Consider the following 21,860-nt stretch of genomic DNA (forward strand, 5'->3'; position numbering starts at 1 on the left):
ATGTTCAGTCTGATCTGCGGTTGGGTTAATGTTCAGTCTGATCTGCGGTTGGGTTAATGTTCAGTCTGATCCGCGTTGGGTTAATGTTCAGTCTGATCTGCGGTTGGGTTAATGTTCAGTCTGATCCGCGTTGGGTTAATGTTCAGTCTGATCCGCGTTAGGGTTAATGTTCAGTCTGATCCGCGTTTGGGTTAATGTTCAGTCTGATCCGCGTTAGGGTTAATGTTCAGTCTGATCCGCGTTGGGTTAATGTTCAGTCTGATCCGCGTTGGGTTAATGTTCAGTCTGATCCGCGTTGGGTTAATGTTCAGTCTGATCCGCGTTGGGTTAATGTTCAGTCTGATCTGCGTTGGGTTAATGTTCAGTCTGGGTTAATGTTCAGTCTGATCCGCGCTGGGTAAATGTTCAGTCTGATCTGCGTTAAGGTTAATGTTCAGTCTGATCTGCGCTGGGTTAATGTTCAGTCTGATCTGCGTTAAGGTTAATGTTCAGTCTGATCTGCGTTAAGGTTAATGTTCAGTCTGATCTGCGTTGGGTTAATGTTCAGTCTGATCTGCGTTAAGGTTAATAATCAGTCTGATCTGCGTTAAGGTTAATGTTCAGTCTGATCCGCGTTAGGGTTAATGTTCAGTCTGATCTGCGTTAAGGTTAATAATCAGTCTGATCTGCGTTAAGGTTAATGTTCAGTCTGATCTGCGCTGGGTTAATGTTCAGTCTGATCTGCGTTAAGGTTAATGTTCAGTCTGATCTGCGTTAAGGTTAATGTTCAGTCTGATCCGCGTTAGGGTTAATGTTCAGTCTGATCCGCGTTGGGTTAATGTTCAGTCTGATCCGCGTTGGGTTAATGTTCAGTCTGATCCGCGTTGGGTTAATGTTCAGTCTGATCTGCGTTGGGTTAATGTTCAGTCTGGGTTAATGTTCAGTCTGATCCGCGCTGGGTTAATGTTCAGTCTGATCTGCGTTGGGTAAATGTTCAGTCTGATCTGCATTAAGGTTAATAATCAGTCTGATCTGCGTTAAGGTTAATGTTCAGTCTGATCTGCGTTGGGTTAATGTTCAGTCTGATCTGCGTTAAGGTTAATGTTCAGTCTGATCTGCGTTAAGGTTAATGTTCAGTCTGATCTGCGCTGGGTTAATGTTCAGTCTGATCCGCGTTAGGGTTAATGTTCAGTCTGATCCGCGTTGGGTTAATGTTCAGTCTGATCCGCGTTAGGGTTAATGTTCAGTCTGATCTGCGCTGGGTTAATGTTCAGTCTGATCTGCGCTGGGTTAATGTTCAGTCTGATCCGCGTTAGGGTTAATGTTCAGTCTGATCCGCGTTAGGGTTAATAATCAGTCTGATCTGCGTTAAGGTTAATGTTCAGTCTGATCTGCGCTGGGTTAATGTTCAGTCTGATCTGCGTTAAGGTTAATGTTCAGTCTGATCTGCGTTAAGGTTAATGTTCAGTCTGATCTGCGTTGGGTTAATGTTCAGTCTGATCTGCGTTAAGGTTAATAATCAGTCTGATCTGCGTTAAGGTTAATGTTCAGTCTGATCCGCGTTAGGGTTAATGTTCAGTCTGATCTGCGTTGGGTAAATGTTCAGTCTGATCTGCGTTAAGGTTAATAATCAGTCTGATCTGCGTTAAGGTTAATGTTCAGTCTGATCTGCGCTGGGTTAATGTTCAGTCTGATCTGCGTTAAGGTTAATGTTCAGTCTGATCTGCGTTAAGGTTAATGTTCAGTCTGATCCGCGTTAGGGTTAATGTTCAGTCTGATCCGCGTTAGGGTTAATGTTCAGTCTGATCCGCGTTGGGTTAATGTTCAGTCTGATCCGCGTTGGGTTAATGTTCAGTCTGGGTTAATGTTCAGTCTGATCCGCGCTGGGTTAATGTTCAGTCTGATCTGCGTTGGGTAAATGTTCAGTCTGATCTGCGTTAAGGTTAATAATCAGTCTGATCTGCGTTAAGGTTAATGTTCAGTCTGATCTGCGTTAAGGTTAATGTTCAGTCTGATCTGCGTTGGGTTAATGTTCAGTCTGATCTGCGTTAAGGTTAATGTTCAGTCTGATCTGCGTTGGGTTAATGTTCAGTCTGATCTGCGTTAAGGTTAATGTTCAGTCTGATCTGCGTTAAGGTTAATGTTCAGTCTGATCTGCGTTGGGTTAATGTTCAGTCTGATCTGCGTTGGGTTAATGTTCAGTCTGATCTGCGTTAAGGTTAATGTTCAGTCTGATCTGCGTTAAGGTTAATGTTCAGTCTGATCTGCGTTGGGTTAATGTTCAGTCTGATCTGCGTTAAGGTTAATGTTCAGTCTGATCTGAGCTGGGTTAATGTTCAGTCTGATCCGCGTTAGGGTTAATGTTCAGTCTGATCCGCGTTGGGTTAATGTTCAGTCTGATCTGCGTTAAGGTTAATGTTCAGTCTGATCTGCGTTAGGGTTAATGTTCAGTCTGATCTGCGTTGGGTAAATGTTCAGTCTGATCTGCGTTAAGGTTAATAATCAGTCTGATCTGCGTTAAGGTTAATGTTCAGTCTGATCTGCGTTGGGTTAATGTTCAGTCTGATCTGCGTTAAGGTTAATGTTCAGTCTGATCTGCGTTAAGGTTAATGTTCAGTCTGATCTGCGTTGGGTTAATGTTCAGTCTGATCTGCGTTAAGGTTAATGTTCAGTCTGATCTGAGCTGGGTTAATGTTCAGTCTGATCTGCGTTGGGTTAATGTTCAGTCTGATCCGCGTTGGGTTAATGTTCAGTCTGATCTGCGTTAAGGTTAATGTTCAGTCTGATCTGCGCTGGGTTAATGTTCAGTCTGATCTGCGCTGGGTTAATGTTCAGTCTGATCTGCGTTAAGGTTAATGTTCAGTCTGATCTGCGTTGGGTTAATGTTCAGTCTGATCTGCGTTAAGGTTAATGTTCAGTCTGATCTGCGCTGGGTTAATGTTCAGTCTGATCTGCGTTAAGGTTAATGTTCAGTCTGATCTGCGCTGGGTTAATGTTCAGTCTGATCTGCGTTGGGTTAATGTTCAGTCTGATCTGCGTTAAGGTTAATGTTCAGTCTGATCTGCGTTGGGTTAATGTTCAGTCTGATCTGCGTTGGGTTAATGTTCAGTCTGATCTGCGTTGGGTTAATGTTCAGTCTGATCTGCGTTGGGTTAATGTTCAGTCTGATCTGCGTTGGGTTAATGTTCAGTCTGATCTGCGTTAAGGTTAATGTTCAGTCTGATCTGCGCTGGGTTAATGTTCAGTCTGATCTGCGTTGGGTTAATGTTCAGTCTGGGTTAATGTTCAGTCTGATCTGCGTTAGGGTTAATGTTCAGTCTGATCTGCGCTGGGTTAATGTTCAGTCTGATCTGCGTTGGGTTAATGTTCAGTCTGATCTGCGTTAAGGTTAATGTTCAGTCTGATCTGCGCTGGGTTAATGTTCAGTCTGATCTGCGTTGGGTTAATGTTCAGTCTGGGTTAATGTTCAGTCTGATCTGCGCTGGGTTAATGTTCAGTCTGATCTGCGCTGGGTTAATGTTCAGTCTGATCTGCGCTGGGTTAATGTTCAGTCTGGGTTAATGTTCAGTCTGATCTGTGTTGGAGTCTGTTTAGCACAACATCTCAAGATGTTATTTATTCTTCTGTATTCTTAGCGTTGTAAGCAATATTTTATACAAGTAATATTACAAATATTTTTAAAGTAATTTTAAAGTTGTTGTTTGAGTCTAGATGTTACGTTAGAAACACCACCTGAAACAAGAACAAAAAAAAAGAAGTAATCGCACAAAAAAAAAAGATTTAAAATAATTGTTCAGTTTCAGCTTTCATACCAGAGTGTCCAGAATTTCTGGTTTTGGTTCCGCCCAAGATTTTTAATTACGATGCATCACTAATTGGCTCCTGACGACCGAAACACTGTGACTCTTTCATGACATTGTTCTGTTTGTTTAAGCTGGGTCAGGTCAACTTCTATCTCGGCCAATCACGTGGGTTAGGGGCGGGACTTCCTGTTTGACTGACCAATGACAGATGGAGTGTTTGGGGAAACCTGTTAGAAAACGATATTTAAATCACCTCTTCAGTTTTGTTTGACAGAAATGACACACTGCAGCTTTAAAAACAGTGACCTCGATCTCATTCATCACTGTGAAATACCTTGTAATCAGTCTGTCATTACGTTTTTTCCCCCAAAGTGATTCATTTCCATTTTTGAGGTGTGTTTGAAGTTTCTCCTGTCCAGATCACTGTCTGCTGTTGTGCTGTTTCCACTGTCTCTGAGTCTCTCCATCTGTGTCTGACCTTATTGATAGTGCTTTATTTTGCGAGTGAGTGTGTGAGTGTGTGAGTGTGTGAGTGTGTGAGTGTGTGAGTGTGTGAGTGAGTGTGTGAGTGAGTGTGTGAGTGAGTGTGTGAGTGAGTGTGTGAGTGAGTGTGTGAGTGAGTGTGTGAGTGAGTGTGTGTGTGAGTGAGTGTGTGAGTGAGTGTGTGAGTGAGTGTGTGAGTGAGTGTGTGAGTGAGTGTGTGAGTGAGTGTGTGAGTGAGTGTGTGAGTGAGTGTGTGTGTGAGTGAGTGTGTGAGAGAGTGCGCGTGTATTTGTGAGTGTGTGCCGTCCACTTCTCCCCCGCTCCTCTGACTGGGTTCTCGTGTCGCTCAGGCTCCATCTCTTCTCCCGGTTGGAGGCGCTCCTCCGTCACTCCCCGCATCACCACATTCCCGTGTCCCGGGTGTCAGCATGACATCGACCTCGGGGAGCGCGGGATCAGCATGCTCTTCAGGAACTTCACGCTGGAGAGTATCGTGGAGCGCTACCGTCAGGCGGCCCGCGCGGCCGTGGCCATCATGTGCGGTGCGTGTAAGCCGCCGGCCCACGAGGCCACCAAGAGCTGCATGGACTGCAGGGCCAGCTACTGCAACGAGTGCTTCAAGCTGCACCACCCCTGGGGGACGCCCAAAGCCCAGCACGAGTACGTGGGCCCCACCACCAACTTCAGGCCCAAGGTACCCACACTCCTCTCTCTGGCATCTACGCCTGCAACTCACGATTATTTTGATAATCGAATTGTTGGGCGATTATTTCTTAGATTAATTGACTAATCAGATTTTTAAAAAGCCCAATTTTCTTTTCTTTTTTTCAAAACGCACTATTCCACGTTCTGGCCAAAGCTGTCCTTCAAACTACTTTGCCTGCTGAATGCTATAAAAACATAGTGAATTTATCTATATCTGAGCTATAAAGCAAAAGGACAGTTTAAATCATTACATTAAAAATGAAGATAATAATGAAGATAATAAAGAAAAATAAAAACTCAAACTCGGTGTTAACAGATAAGAGGAATGTTCTGCAGGAACACACACATTCACTCTGGACACAGTAACATGTTAGAAACGTCTTACATTTATATTCAATCACATGCAGTTATCCCTTTACAGCAGGGGCGTAGAATTTAGTAGGGACGTGTCCCTACCAATATCCAGTGACACTGATATATCCTTAGCAATAATTTCGATCAAAACCTAAAATATATTTATATTGATGTCCCCGTCCCCACCAATTTCAAAATCAAACCTACGCCACTGCGAGTTTACAGTTCCCACTCTCATAAATACTTGAATTACGAATACTTTAATGTTGACGTTTAAACCTATATTTAACGTCAGACAAACAGATATTTCAGCTCAATTCATATTTTTGCGATGAATATTAATTGTCGTCTTCTGTTTGAGGCGCATGCGCTCGTTCAGTGAAGTCTGAGTTTAACGCTGTCAGGACAAGCCTTCATGCAAAATGGAAACACTCGCGTGAATTTGTACCACTTGCAGATATAACCGTATAATGAAAGTTTTGCGCTGAGGAAACGTATCACACATTAAACGGCACACGCATATGTGAAAGCGCCTGACAGGCAAGCCATGTTAAACATTTCACTAATGCATTAGCTTGAAGCTTAAAATATTCTCATGTTTTGGGCAGCTTGGATCACGCCCCTGTCCCGCCCCTGATCTGCCCCTGTCCCGCCCCTGATCTGCCCCTGATCTGCCCCTGTCCCGCTCCTGATCCGCCCCTGTCCCGCTCCTGTCCCGCTCCTGATCCACCCCTGTCCCACTCCTGATCCGCCCCTGTCCCGCTCCTGATCCGCCCCTATCCCACCCTGTCCCGCTCCAGATCCGCTCCTGATCCACCCCTGTCCCGCTCCTGATCCACCCCTGTCCCGCTCCTGATCCACCCCTGTCCCGCTCCTGATCCACCCCTGTCCCGCTCCTGATCCACCCCTGTCCCGCTCCTGATCCGCTCCTGTCCCACCCTGTCCCGCTCCTGATCCGCCCCGTCCCGCTCCTGATCCACCCCTGTCCCGCTCCTGATCCGCCCCTGTCCCACCCTGTCCCGCTCCTGATCCGCCCCTGTCCCACCCTGTCCCGCTCCTGATCCGCCCCTGTCCCGCTCCTGATCCGCCCCGTCCCGCTCCTGATCCACCCCTGTCCCGCTCCTGATCCGCCCCGTCCCGCTCCTGATCCGCCCCTGTCCCGCTCCTGATCCGCCCCGTCCCGCTCCTGATCCGCCCCTGTCCCGCTCCTGATCCGCCCCTGTCCCACCCTGTCCCGCTCCTGATCCACCCCTGTCCCGCTCCTGATCCGCCCCTGTCCCGCTCCTGTCCCGCTCCTGATCCACCCCTGTCCTGCTCCTGATCCGCCCCTGTCCCGCTCCTGTCCCGCTCCTGATCCACCCCTGTCCCGCACCTGTCCCGCTCCTGATCCGCCCCTGTCCCGCCCCTGTCCCGCTCCTGATCCGCCCCTGTCCGCACCTGTCCCGCTCCTGATCCGCCCCTGTCCACCCCTGTCCCGCTCCTGATCCGCCCCTGTCCCGCACCTGTCCCGCTCCTGATCCACCCCTGTCCCGCTCCTGATCCACCCCTGTCCCGCACCTGTCCCGCTCCTGATCCGCCCCTGTCCCGCTCCTGATCCGCCCGTCCCGCACCTGTCCAGCTCCTGATCCGCCCCTGTCCCGCACCTGATCCGCCCCTGTCCACCCCTGTCCCGCTCCTGATCCGCCCCTGTCCCGCTCCTGATCCGCCCCTGTCCCGCTCCTGATCCGCCCCTGTCCCGCCCCTGATCCGCCCCTGTCCCGCTCCTGATCTGCCCCTGTCCCGCACCTGTCCCGCTCCTGATCCGCCCCTGTCCGCCCCTGTCCCGCTCCTGATCCGCCCCTGTCCCGCCCCTGATCCGCCCCTGTCCCGCTCCTGATCCGCCCCTGTCCCGCACCTGTCCCGCACCTGTCCCGCTCCTGATCCGCCCCTGTCCCGCCCCTGTCCCGCCCCTGATCTGCCCCTGTCCCGCCCCTGTCCCGCACCAGCTCACTCTGTTTCCAACACTGTTTGATGCATCTTGTCCATATGTGTTATTCAGTGCTGAAATTAGACGTAACTAGCGGAGGTTTTCTGTGCAGTGGCTGATGGTACTGTCAGTCATGATCTCATCCATCGCTCCCTCACATCGCAGGTGCTGATGTGTCCCGAGCACGAGATGGAGAAGGTGAACATGTACTGTGAGGTGTGCCGGCGTCCCGTGTGTCATCTCTGCAAACTCGGAGGATCTCACGCTAACCACAGAGTCACTTCCATGAGCAGCGCCTACAAGATCCTCAAGGTACGTCCCGCTAAATATCTATCAAACCAACGTCTGTCTGTCCTTGCTCAGAAGAACTTCAGAAGAACTGCATTTTTTTTTTTTTTTTTTTTTTTTTTTTTTTCGGGTGCACTTATAATGTTAGTAGGATTTTTTTTACTTTAAAATGGCCTTCAGGGGCTTTTATGTAATTTAATATGTTTCTACTTTATGGGTAAATGTTTCCAGAGCTGCCACTCTAAATTTATTTGCACAATGAGAATAAAGTATCTTATTCTTACTTGTAATTTAAAGTCTGTCATAATTTAGAAATAAATGCTAATTTTCCACCCTGATTTTAATCCTCTCACTTGAACAAATACATTGTGAATTGAATAAATGAGCAGGTCTGATTTAAGACCTCAGTGTAAACGCCCACTGCTGTGATTGGCTGTGAGACCTCAGTGTAAACGCCCACTGCTGTGATTGGCTGTGAGACCTCAGTGTTAACGCCCACTGCTGTGATTGGCTGTGAGACCTCAGTGTAAACGCCCACTGCTGTGATTGGCTGTGAGACCTCAGTGTAAACGCCCACTGCTGTGATTGGCTGTGAGACCTCAGTGTAAACGCCCACTGCTGTGATTGGCTGTGAGTCTTCAGTGTAAACGCCCACTGCTGTGATTGGCTGTGAGACCTCAGTGTAAACGCCCACTGCTGTGATTGGCTGTGAGTCTTCAGTGTAAACGCCCACTGCTGTGATTGGCTGTGAGTCTTCAGTGTAAACGCCCACTGCTGTGATTTGGCTGTGAGACCTCAGTGTAAACGCCCACTGCTGTGATTGGCTGTGAGTCTTCAGTGTAAACGGCCACTGCTGTGATTGGCTGTGAGACCTCAGTGTAAACGCCCACTGCTGTGATTGGCTGTGAGTCTTCAGTGTAAACGCCCACTGCTGTGATTGGCTGTGAGACCTCAGTGTAAACACCCACTGCTGTGATTGGCTCTGAGACCTCAGTGTAAACGCCCACTGCTGTGATTGGCTGTGAGACCTCAGTGTAAACGCCCACTGCTGTGATTGGCTGTGAGTCTTCAGTGTAAACACCCACTGCTGTGATTGGCTCTGAGACCTCAGTGTAAACACCCACTGCTGTGATTGGCTGTGAGACTTCAGTGTAAACGCCCACTGCTGTGATTGGCTGTGAGACCTCAGTGTAAACGCCCACTGCTGTGATTGGCTGTGAGTCTTCAGTGTAAACGCCCACTGCTGTGATTGGCTGTGAGACCTCAGTGTAAACGCCCACTGCTGTGATTTGGCTGTGAGACCTCAGTGTAAACGGCCACTGCTGTGATTGGCTGTGAGTCTTCAGTGTAAACGGCCACTGCTGTGATTGGCTGTGAGACCTCAGTGTAAACGCCCACTGCTGTGATTGGCTGTGAGACCTCAGTGTAAACGCCCACTGCTGTGATTGGCTGTGAGACCTCAGTGTAAACGCCCACTGCTGTGATTGGCTGTGAGTCTTCAGTGTAAACACCCACTGCTGTGATTGGCTGTGAGACCTCAGTGTAAACACCCACTGCTGTGATTGGCTCTGAGACCTCAGTGTAAACACCCACTGCTGTGATTGGCTGTGAGACCTCAGTGTAAACACCCACTGCTGTGATTGGCTCTGAGACCTCAGTGTAAACACCCACTGCTGTGATTTGCTGTGAGACTTCAGTGTAAACGCCCACTGCTGTGATTGGTAAACGCCCACTGCTGTGGTTGGCTGTGAGACTTCAGTATAAACGCCCACTGCTGTGATTGGCTGTGAGACCTCAGTGTAAACGCCCACTGCTGTGATTGGTAAACGCCCACTGCTGTGATTGGCTCTGTGACCTCAGTGTAAACGCCCACTGCTGTGATTGGCTGTGAGACCTCAGTGTAAACACCCACTGCTGTGATTGGCTGTGAGACCTCAGTGTAAACACCCACTGCTGTGATTGGCTCTGAGACCTCAATGTAAACACCCACTGCTGTGATTGGCTGTGAGACCTCAGTGTAAACGCCCACTGCTGTGGTTGGTAAACGCCCACTGCTGTGAGACTTCAGTATAAACGCTCACTGCTGTGATTGGCTGTGAGACCTCAGTGTAAACACCCACTGCTGTGATTGGCTGTGAGACCTCAGTGTCAACACCCACTGCTGTGATTGGCTGTGAGACCTCATTGTCAACACCCACTGCTGTGATTGGCTGTGAGACCTCAGTGTAAACACCCACTGCTGTGATTGGCTGTGAGACCTCAATGTAAACGCCCACTGCTGTGATTGGCTGTGAGAACTCAGTGTAAACGCCCACTGCTGTGATTGGTAAACGCCCACTGCTGTGATTGGCTCTGTGACCTCAGTGTTAATGCCCACTGCTGTGATTGGCTGTGAGACCTCAGTGTAAACGCCCACTGCTGTGATTGGTAAACGCCCACTGCTGTGATTGGCTGTGAGACTTCAGTATAAACGCCCACTGCTGTGATTGGCTGTGAGACCTCAGTGTAAATACCCACTGCTGTGATTGGCTGTGAGACCTCAGTGTAAACGACCCACTGCTGTGATTGGCTGTGAGACCTCAGTGTAAACGCCCACTGCTGTGATTGGTAAACACCCACTGCTGTGATTGGCTCTGTGACCTCAGTGTAAACGCCCACTGCTGTGATTGGCTGTGAGACCTCAATGTAAACACCCACTGCTGTGATTGGCTGTGAGACCTCAGTGTAAACGCCCACTGCTGTGATTGGTAAACTCCCACTGCTGTGATTGGCTGTGAGACTTCAGTATAAACGCCCACTGCTGTGATTGGCTGTGAGACCTCAGTGTAAACGACCCACTGCTGTGATTGGCTGTGAGACTTCAGTGTAAACGCCCACTGCTGTGATTGGCTGTGAGACCTCAGTGTAAACACCCACTGCTGTGATTGGCTGTGAGACCTCAGTGTAAACACCCACTGCTGTGATTGGCTGTGAGACCTCAGTGTAAACACCCACTGCTGTGATTGGCTGTGAGACCTCAGTGTAAACACCCACTGCTGTGATTGGCTAACATCTCTACATGTGGAACTCTTTTGAAAAGCTGCTGAAAAGTGATTCTCATTATATTTACATCTGGTCATTTTGGTAGTTTGGTTTCAGTTAAAGCTGGACTAACAAAGAAGTTTTCAGTTCTGAAAGGGTTAGCTAAATTTACGACCCCTAAATTATTCATGTCTTCCTGAGCTGAAAACAAGCGCTCGTGTTTCTGGTGAATAGATGTGCCTGCGAGGGCCCGTGATTAAGAGGTCAGGAACATCAGACGACTGTAAACGAGCCGTGGCTCATCCATGTTTAATGTGGTCACCTCCATCTTATGATGTTCTGTCCGGCGTCGCACAGAAGCGGGGTTATGTTTCTCACACTGGCCGGAAATCGAGTTTTCCACTGTGTTCTACTGGGCTTTACTCTGTCCACAGGAGAAGCTGTCGAAGAGTATCCATTACTTAATTAGCAAAGAAGACCAAGTGAGGACTCAGATTTCTGAACTGGAAGTGATGATCAATCACACAGAGGTAAGAAGCCTGTTCCTGCTTGATCCTGATTGGTTGAGCTTCCAGAAACTTCTCGTTTAGCTGAGCTGATTTATGATCCCTCAATCATGTGACTTGTTCATTATTTTTTAATTACTTTGATATTATATTATCCCCATATCACACACCCCTCTCCGTGTGTGTGTGTGTGTGTTGTTGCACCCCTCTCCGTGTGTGTGTGTGTGTTGTTGCACCCCTCTCCGTGTGTGTGGGTGTTTATCACACACCCCCTCTATGTGTGTGTGTGTGTGTGTGTGTGGGTGTTTATCACACACCCCCTCCGTGTGTGTGTGTGTGTTGTTGCACCCCTCTCCGTGTGTGTGTGTGTGTGTTGTTGCACCCCTCTCCGTGTGTGTGTGTGTGTGTTGTTGCACCCCTCTCCGTGTGTGTGTGTGTGTGTATGTTGTTGCACCCCTCTCCGTGTGTGTGGGTGTTTATCACACACCCCCTCCGTGTGTGTGTGTGTGTGTGGGTGTTTATCACACACCCCCTCCGTGTGTGTGTGTGTGTTGTTGCACCCCTCTCCGTGTGTGTGTGTGTTGTTGCACCCCTCTCCGTGTGTGTGTTGTTGCACCCCTCTCCGTGTGTGTGTTGTTGCACCCCTCTCCGTGTGTGTGTTGTTGCACCCCTCTCCGTGTGTGTGTTGTTGCACCCCTCTCCGTGTGTGTGGGTGTTTATCACACACCCCCTTTGGTGTGTGTGTTGTTGCACCCCTCTCCATGTGTGTGTGTGTTGTTGCACCCCTCTCCGTGTGTGTGTGTGTGTGTGTGTGTTGCTGCACGCTGATGTGTGACGGTGTTCTGGTGAGCGCAGGAGAACGGGCAGCTGGCGGAGCGGCGGGCGAACGAGCACTTCGAGCGGCTCTTTGAGACGCTGCAGGAGCGCAGGACGGAGATGCTGCGGTGCGTGGAACAGGCCAGAACCCTGCGAGTGGACCGGCTCCGGGCCCAGGTGGAGGAGTACCAGGGCATGCTGGAGAACAGTGGCCTTGTGGGATACGCTCAGGAGGTGCTGAAGGAGACCGATCAGTCCTGCTTCGTCCAGACGGCCAAACTGCTGCACGTCAGGTGTGTGTGCAGGACGTCGGTTTCTCACACACTGCTCTCTGACTGGCTGCAGCCGTTTAGTGACGCGAGGAGCCGTTCGCCGCGTGCCTGTAATCCCTAATCTTTGTCCACCGGCTTGTTTCTAGATTTAAACCACAAGGTTCACTGTACGTTCACTGTAATCCTGATAACTGATCTCTATTAGTCCGCTAAGCAGCTTTGACTTTCACTTTCCCACAAACCCTTAGTCATTATTTCCCGCTGTGATGTTATGTAGCGCAGGGCTCCAGGCTAGCTGTGTTTGCTAGGAGCAGGGCCGTCGAACTGGGGGTAAAACCAGTACTGATTACCAGGGCCCCAAGGGGAGAGAGGGCCCTTAAAGTCTGGAATATATTTTATTTTACATGGATATTTTCATTTCCTAATTAAATTTCATAATGAATGTCAGATGAAATGTAAAGTTAGTGTATTGGCTGAATAACTTGGTTGATTGACTGACTGGTCCCACCCCTTGCTAATGCGCCAAATGGTTTAGTCCTTCTGCACGCATTTTGCGTTAGTTAGTTGAGCGTCTGGTGGAGCGCAAACTTCTGCTGTAGAAATGTCTTTCTCAAAGAAAGCCAAATCAGGCCCCCAAAAAAGAAAGGAAAGAAAACAAAATGAAGGGAAACAATTGGTAACTGACTTCTTTTCAAAGAAAGGTGAGCACAAACTAGAACACGAAATCTATAGTGCTAAACTGCTTGAATATCTCCGATCGTTAGTGCTAAAAATGAACTGAGACAACCCACTGAAAGAGCAGAAGATACACTTTCAGATGATAATTTGGTTAGGCTATACATGTAATCTGAGGTAAAGGCTACATGAATAAACTGTACACTAACAATGCTGTTTGAATAAAACACACCATTATAATAGCCTAAATTGAAACCTGTTTAATTTTAAATTAATAGGCTATAATATCTAAAATTAGCAATTTTATAGCCTACATTGGGTGTTATACAAAAAAATATTGTAATATCATTTAGTTTAGTTTAGTTTATTTATTTACAGGGGCAATGCACATTAATAAACATAAATGTAAACGTGCCAGAATTAGCCCAAAAGGCTATTTTTCATCTGTAGACCCTTGACAGAATGTTAAAAGGTCACCCTAAAAACAGAGACAGAGCATCACACATATACAGTACACATTATATGAAAAAATTAACAAAAATACAAAATTAACGTGAACTATCTAAAACAAAATAAACATGAGAGAAAGGAAAGAGAGAAAGATGACAACAGAAGAGAGCAACATAGCCAAGAACAATTAGTACAAAGAAGTCTATTGTCAAGAATACAATACTAATGTTGACAGTGCTGAGTTGTCAGTAACCATTTTTTAAGATGAGACTGAAAAGAGCCAAAAGCATGTAATCGTCTAATTGTTGATGGGACGGCGTTCCATTCCCTTGCAGCTTTGACCGAAAATACAGACTGGCTAAAGTTACTTCTTCTGAGAGGGATAATACAGTCCCCTCTTTCCCCACCCCTAGTAGATCGGTAAGCAGTTGTTCTAATATTCACAAACTGTTTTAGCGGTGAAGACAGGCTATGTACAGTCTTAAACAGCAGACAAATATGTACATATTTGATCAAGTTATCCCAGCTTAGCAAGTTGTATTTTTTTAATATTGAGCAGTGATGAAACCGAACTGATTTCTTATCAAGAGTTTTTAGTGATTGTTTATACAAAGACTCTAGTGGTTTCAGAGTAGTAATACTAGCTTGCGACCAAGTAGTTAAACAGTAGGTAATATGAGAAATAATCATGGAATGCATATACATCAAAGCGGCGTCAGACGACATATAATCACGAATAAATCTAAAATTTGATCAACTAAATCTGACCCGGTTACAGACCTTTTTAACCTGCGCTTTAAATGAAAGTTTGGAATCAATCAGAATACCAAGGTACTTATATTCAGATACAACTTGTAATCTTTCCCCTGATACGAATACATCTGGCACTATACTTAATTTCTTAGTTTTGGTGATAAACATACACACTGTTTTAGAGATGTTTAACTGTAAGCAGCATTGTTCTAGCCAAGCTGCAACATGAACCAGGGATTCTGTAAGTTCATTTGCAACTTGTGACACACTACTTCCGTGTATATAAATAACAGTGTCATCTGCATACATTTGAATGTTAGTGTTAGGACAGACAGATGGAAGATCATTGATGTACAACGTGAAAAGTAAAGGACCCAGAATAGATCCTTGTGGAATTTAGCTTAACCTTAGTAACCACAGTAAAGTAGGCTAGAGAATGTTGGGAAAGGAGGTTTGAATGTGTGTAGACCTATGCACACACAACAAATTATCGGGGGTTGAGGAACATGGGGGCCCATCAGGACTGCCTATGCATAGGGCCCAGGACCTTGTGCTACGCCCCTGGCTAGCAGCGCTGACTGAACATTTTAAATTAAATTAACCTTAAATGAACCTGCCTTGGTAATAAATAGACTTAACATACAGAAATTACAATGTGCAGTTTTATTTTAAGTTCACAAGGCTTCAGACTAACATGGTTACAATGGTAATTTAATTTTATTTATTTTTTTAAATTAGTGATTTCCTACATCTTGAAACTTTTAATTTTATAAATGGGGACAATCTTTGATGGATGAACAAAAAAATGTTTGGATCATCATAACATTAAAAATAACATTTAGCCTAAACATGATATTATAGTTTTGAAGTGCTGGAAACAGATGTGTAGTATTAGTAAGCGTTTGCCCATTTCTGTCACAATACCACAGTTAGGGTTAGTGTTACTACAGTAAATCCATGGTGAATGTTGCTGATTTGTGGACTTTTATAACTTGTTCATTCATAGCACAATGTTTCTACTGGTTTTCACGTCAGCGCTGTTTGATCCGATATCTGTGGTTTATAACGGCCCGTGAAGCACAAATGAGAAGTGCGGTTTCGTTCCGCTTTCGTTTTGTTTGCCATTCGATGCTGGGCAACGTTGTGGTTGTCGATATCTAATTTTGGCCGCAAAATACGAGTATTTGTTGGCAGTCTGGAGCCCTGTAGCGTATCGAACCCGAACTGTGCCCTGGTCCAGGTGGACTCAATGTCATTCTCGTTTATTTCTGTAGCGCTTTATACAAAACCAATTGTTTCAAAGCAGCTTCACAGTAATAAATCCTGCTGTTGATTTACATGATTCTCCTAGAGCAGAGAATGAACAGCACTGTTCCTCTGAGACTCATTTACACAGGGTTATAGTGTTCTCTCTGATACTATCAATCTCGTAAGTAAAGAAGTGTCATGAAATCATTTCTGCTGCTGGAAACTCCATGAAACTGTTGATGCCATTGTATTGTTAATTGGATGTGAATGGCCTTCATTGTGTTTGTTTCTGACAGGATCCAGAAAGCCACCGAGTCCCTGAAGACCTTCCAGGCTTCGGCCACCCCGTCGTTTGAGGAGTTTGTGTTGGACACGTCGAAGGAGGAGATCTTGCTGAAGGAGCTCAGCTTCGGTGGAGGTAAGACTGAAGATCCAGCACTGAGCCGCTAGCGCTGTTAGCAGAAGCCGTCGCCCTGAGCTGCTAGCGCTGTTAGCAGAAGCTCTTTAGCGGAGTAATCCCTTTACAGGCTTCACGGAGTCACTGAGACTCTTGTGTAAGATCTGGCCTTCGCTGACATCATGTCAAGCCCAGTTTGAGTGGAACATCCTGAAGCTCATTATAGGGTTAAAGGTGAATGATTGTTTGTTATTGTGTATGGATACACACTCGTCCTTGAGCTCAGGTCATTCCTGCTGAGCAAAGGCTCTGCGGGAGCGGATGGAGAATCACCGGATTTATCCCGTTTCCCACTGTGCAACTCGTTCCACCGCCCGGAGGATTTTAACACGCGTTCAGGCCTGTTTATATGAACACGTTCAGGCCTGTTTATATGAACACGAACACGTTCAGGCCTGTTTATATGAACACGAACACACTCAGGCCTGTTTATATGAACACGAACACGTTCAGGCCTGTTTATATGAACACGAACACACTCAGGCCTGTTTATATGAACACGAACACGTTCAGGCCTGTTTATATGAACACGAACACACTCAGGCCTGTTTATATGAACACGAACACACTCAGGCCTGTTTATATGAACACGTTCAGGCCTGTTTATATGAACACGAACACGTTCAGGCCTGTTTATATGACCACGTTCAGGCCTGTTTATATGAACACGAACACGTTCAGGCCTGTTTATATGACCACGTTCAGGCCTGTTTATATGAACACGAACACACTCAGGCCTGTTTATATGAACACGTTCAGGCCTGTTTATATGAACACGAACACGTTCAGGCTTGTTTATATGAACACGAACACACTCAGGCCTGTTTATATGAACACGTTCAGGCCTGTTTATATGAACACGAACACACTCAGGCCTGTTTATATGAACACGAACACGTTCAGGCCTGTTTATATGAACACGAACACGTTCAGGCCTGTTTATATGACCACGTTCAGGCCTGTTTATATGAACACGAACACACTCAGGCCTGTTTATATGACCACGTTCAGGCCTGTTTATATGAACACGAACACACTCAGGCCTGTTTATATGAACACGTTCAGGCCTGTTTATATGAACACGAACACGTTCAGGCTTGTTTATATGAACACGAACACACTCAGGCCTGTTTATATGAACACGTTCAGGCCTGTTTATATGAACACGAACACACTCAGGCCTGTTTATATGAACACGAACACGTTCAGGCCTGTTTATATGAACACGTTCAGGCCTGTTTATATGAACACGTTCAGGCCTGTTTATATGAACACGTTCAGGCCTGTTTATATGAACACGTTCAGGCCTGTTTATATGAACACGTTCAGGCCTGTTTATATGAACACGTTCAGGCCTGTTTATGAGCGTGTCTGTTCCAGGGCTTCAGCTGAATGAAGAAGTGCTCTCTTGCTGACCACAGAAACGAAGGCTCTTCTCGGAAGCGTATTGATCCGCACTGATGCTCCTGATGCCTGTAATCTTTATCATGGCAGTCGTCTAATGTGATTGGCTGAATCGCTGACGAGGCAAAATGCAGTGATGCGCTTAAATTCTGCTGAACTCAAACGTCTGCAGAACAGCAGATCCTCTCTCTTCCCTGCGTCTCCTGTTCTCCTCCGTCCGGCTTCATGCGTCTCCCGCTCGCATCAATAGCTTGTTGTTCAGGAGAGGCTTTGGGCGCTGAGCCCGGGCTCTTGGCAGACGGGCCTCAGGTCACGTGTGTCTCGCTCTGGGAAGGTTTAAGGTCTTTCTCAGGGAAACAGTAATAGGACTGTGACGCTTTAAACCGATTCCCAGCAGCTTTTGTAATGTGACGCGTGAGATTCATCTCGGCCTTGTCAAGTCATCTTCATTTATACAGCGCTTTTAACAACATAGGCTGTTTCAAAGCAGCTTTACAGTGATAATAGGAGATTTACTTAGGCAAGGCAAGTTTATTTATATAGCACATTTCATACACAATGGCAATTCAAAGTGCTTTACATAGAAGAAATTAAAATAATAAAAAGAAATAAGAATAATTAAAACAGTTTAGAAAAATAAAAAATAAAATACAGTACAGATAGGACGAGCATTGGCAATGCAGGACGAGCATTGGCACAGTGCTCATTCAGTAAATGCATAGCTAAACAGATGTGTTTTGAGTCTGGATTTGAATGTGACTACAGTAGGAGCACATCTGATCTCCTCTGGAAGCTGGTTCCAGCTGTGGCTGGCATAATAGCTGAAAGCAGACTCGCCATGCTTTGAGTGAACCCTTGGTATTTCTAGCTGATATGATCCTAGTGATCTGAGTGATCTGTTGGGTTTATATTCAGTGAGCATATCTGCAATGTATTGAGGTCCAAGGCCATTGAATAATTTATATACCAGCAATAATACTTTAAAATCAACCCTAAATTTAACTGGGAGCCAGTGTAAAGACTTGAGGACTGGTGTGATATGTTCATATTTTCTGGTTCTGCTCAGAATCCTGGCGGCAGCGTTCTGTATGAGCTGCAACTGTCTTATGGTCTTTTTGGGAAGGCCAGTGAGGAGTCCATTACAATAATCCACCCTGCTGGTGATGAAAGCATGAACAAGTTTCTCTAAGTCTTGTCTGGAAACAAAGCATCTTATTCTTGCAATATTTTTCAGATGATAGTATGCTGATTTACTTATTGCTTTGACATGACTACTGAAACTATGGTCTGACTCTAGTGTCACACCAAGATTCCTGACTTGATTTTTAGTTGTTAGACCCCTAGAGTGAAGGTATGCATTCACCTTGAGAACTTCATCTTTGTTTCCAAACGCAATGACTTCAGTTTTGTCTTTGTTTAACTGAAGAAAGTTTTGACACATCCAACTGTTGACTTCATCAATGCATTGGCACAGGGAGTCAATGGGGCTGTAATCGTTAGGCGATAGGGCTAAGTAGATCTGTGTGTCGTCTGCATAGCTGTGGTAAGCAATTTGGTTCTTTCTCATTATTTGGCTCATTGGGAGCAAATACAGGTTGAACAGGAGTGGCGCAAGAATTGAGCCTTGAGGGACTCCGCATGTCATGGATGTCCACTCAGACTTATGATCTCCTATACTCACATAATAACCTCTCCCATCTAAGTATGACCTGAACCATTTTAGGACTATCCCAGAAAGCCCCACCCAGTTTTCCAGCCTGTCAAGAAGTATGTTATGATCGACAGTGTCAAATGCAGCACTGAGGTCGAGTAGCACCAGCACTGATAATTTGCCTGAATCAGTATTTAAGCGAATATCGTTTATTATCTTTATGAGTGCTGTCTCTGTGCTGTGGTGTGGTCGGAAACCAGATTGAAAATTGTCAAAGTGTCCATTCGAGCATAGGAATTTGTTCAGCTGATTGAAGACAACTTTTTCAATGATCTTGCCTATGAAAGGAAGATTTGAGATCGGCCTATAGTTGCTTAATATGGTCTTATCCAGATTGCTCTTTTTCAGGAGGGGCTTGACAACTGCATTTTTCAGGGAGTTTGGAAAACTCCCAGAGAGAAGTGAGGCATTTACCACTTCTAGGAGATCTGCTTCTAAACTGTTTTTGAAACACTTTTGAAAAATGATGTGGGAAGTGTGTCAAGAGTGCAGGTTGATGTTTTAAGGTGCTGTACGGTTTCTTCCAAAATTTTGCCATCGATTTCTTTGAAATCAGACATAGTAACTACTTTCTGAGGCAGTTTGATCTGTCTGACCCCAGGGCAACTCAAGGATGTGCTGATCACCTTTCTGATATTATTGATTTTCTCAGAGAAGAAAGAAGCAAACTCACTGCATTTGCTGTCTGAGAGCATTTCACTGGGAATCTGGCTTGGGGGATTTGTCAGTCTCTCTACAGTAGCAAAAAGAGTGCGTGTGTTGTTTAAATTACTGTTTATAATATTTGAGAAGAAAGTCTGTCTAGCTTTGCCTAGTTCCATATTGAAAGCATGAAGGCTGTCTTTGTAGATGTTATAATGGACTACAAGTTTTGTCTTCCGCCACATGCGCTCTGCTTTTCTGCATTGTCTTTTCATATTTTGCACAGCTGTTGAGTTTCTCCAAGGTGCTTTTTGTCTGCCATTCTTCTTCCTGACTTTAACAGGAGCAATATCATCAATTACACTTTTAACTTTTGAGTTAAAAGAATCAAGGAGAAAATCAACAGAGTCTGCAGATATGCTTGGTGTTAAAGATATAGCCTTCATAAATAGTACACTAGTGTTCTCATTTAAGCATCTCTTCTTGACAGACACAGATCTAGCTTCAGTGGCAGGAGAGATCAATATATCAAAGAAAATACAGAAATGATCAGACAGTGCTACATCCTTAATAACAATCGATGAAATGTTTAGACCCTTACTGATGAGTAAATCTAGAGTGTGTCCACGATTGTGTGTGGGTCCATGTACATGCTGAGTCAGGTCAAAAGTTTTTAAAACACTTTTGATTTCTTTAGCCATGTTGTTTTCTGCACTATCGATGTGGATGTTAAAATCTCCAGCAATGGCAAAACAGTCAAACTCTGATGTAATTTTTGATAATAGTTCTGTAAAATCCTCAGCAAAGGCTGGAGAGTATTTTGGAGGCCTGTAAATAATGATAAGTAAAATGCGTGGAGCACCTTTCAACACAATACCCAGATATTCGAAAGAAGGGTAATTCCCAAATGATATTTGCTTACATTGATAGATATCTTTAAAAAGAGCAGCTAGACCCCCACCTCTCTTAACAGCTCTGCAGACACTCATAAAAGCAAAGTTAGGAGGGGCTGCTTCATTGAGGATTGTTGCACTAAAGCTGTCTTCTAGCCAGGTTTCATTCAGAAGCATAAAATCCAGGTTGTTTGTGGTTAAGTCGTTGACTAGAAGTGATTTATTTTTAAGTGAGCGAATGTTAAAGAGTGCTAACTTAACAGTCTTACTTTTCCCCACATCAATATTAGTTTGACGTGTAATAGGCACCAGATTAGTTAGGTTTGCTGTACGGCTATTGAAGGCCTTAGACTTTCTATCTTGTAATAAAACAGCAATAGAGAAAGATACAGGCACACTGGGTTCCCGTTTGTTTTGTAAACATTTGAGAAAGTTACTGTTATCAAAACGGGGACCCGACACATATCACTGAGAGCTGGTATCAGTTGTTTTTGGTTCACCTCGAGCAGATGGAGGAGGGTGTGGGCCCTGGCGTTGTGGCAGAGGCCGAAGAGCTCTCACAGGAGGGGGAGGGCGAGCTGGGCCCGCAGGCTTTGGTGGTAATGGTGCCTGTCGTTTTTTGGTTGGTATCTGGGGGCTTGCAGCAAAAGAGTGGGATAGTCTGGTTCCAGCATACACCTGTTCTTCCATTTTCTGTGAGAAGCACAGGAGTGGAGTTGCTGGGGAGAGGGAGAGAGTGTCTGGTGAAAGGGGCTGTTGCTCTGGTGTTATCGGAGGCTGTGATATGCTGTCCTGGCTTCCCTGGCTGTTTTCCAGGAAGTCGTCCTTGGGTGGTGAATCTTCAAGCAGTTCTGATATGTCTGTCTGTGGTGAGCTCTGTGGGCAGGGCTCAGCTGAGATTGTGTCCGTGAGCACAGGTTGTTGTGGCGGAGTGGTGTTATCATGTCCATTTTGCTGCTGAAGTGAAGTCCCGTGGTCATTCATACTGTGTCCAGGTGTGTGTGTGCCGTTCAGATTGAGTGGATTGGCACACACTGCAGAAGGATGATTGAGGGAGAAGTAGATATTGTCCTTTAACACTCTTGAACCAAGTTTGTTTGGGTGATGGCCATCCCGATGAAACAGTTGTCTCTGACTCCAGAAAAGATTGAAATTGTCAATGAAGTTCACTGCTTTTATATTGCAGGTTTTTTGCAGCCATGTATTTAGCCCAAGTAACCGTGAAAACCTGTTTGTTCCTCTTGCTGGGAGTGGTCCACTGATGAATGTTTGGACTTTCAGTCTTTTAAGTGTTTCAAAAAGTTCATTGAAATCCTTCTTAAGGAGTTCTGACTGCTCTTTATGAATATCATTCTTCCCCACATGAATGATGAGTCGATTTGTAGTCTTATGTTTCATCAGAATGTTCTGAAGTTCCCTGTTTACATCAGAAGT

General features: G+C 45.7%; 1 protein-coding gene across 6 annotated transcripts in view; it reads left to right on the forward strand.

The window, feature by feature from the left end:
* The window catches only part of trim36 (tripartite motif containing 36), a 36,198-nt gene that overhangs the window by 5,002 nt on the left and 9,336 nt on the right, over window positions 1-21,860 (forward strand). For all 6 annotated transcript variants that reach the window (XM_084138725.1, XM_084138726.1, XM_084138727.1 and 3 more), the window contains 5 exons: window positions 4,616-4,959; window positions 7,456-7,602; window positions 11,034-11,129; window positions 11,961-12,214; window positions 15,616-15,737. In XM_084138725.1, coding sequence (XP_083994851.1) covers window positions 4,616-4,959; window positions 7,456-7,602; window positions 11,034-11,129; window positions 11,961-12,214; window positions 15,616-15,737 — 963 coding nt within the window. The remainder of the gene's footprint in view (window positions 1-4,615; window positions 4,960-7,455; window positions 7,603-11,033; window positions 11,130-11,960; window positions 12,215-15,615; window positions 15,738-21,860) is intronic.

The sequence above is a fragment of the Abramis brama genome (genome assembly GCF_963993115.1).
Source record: "Abramis brama genome assembly, chromosome: 16".
Taxonomy (NCBI): domain Eukaryota; kingdom Metazoa; phylum Chordata; class Actinopteri; order Cypriniformes; family Leuciscidae; genus Abramis; species Abramis brama.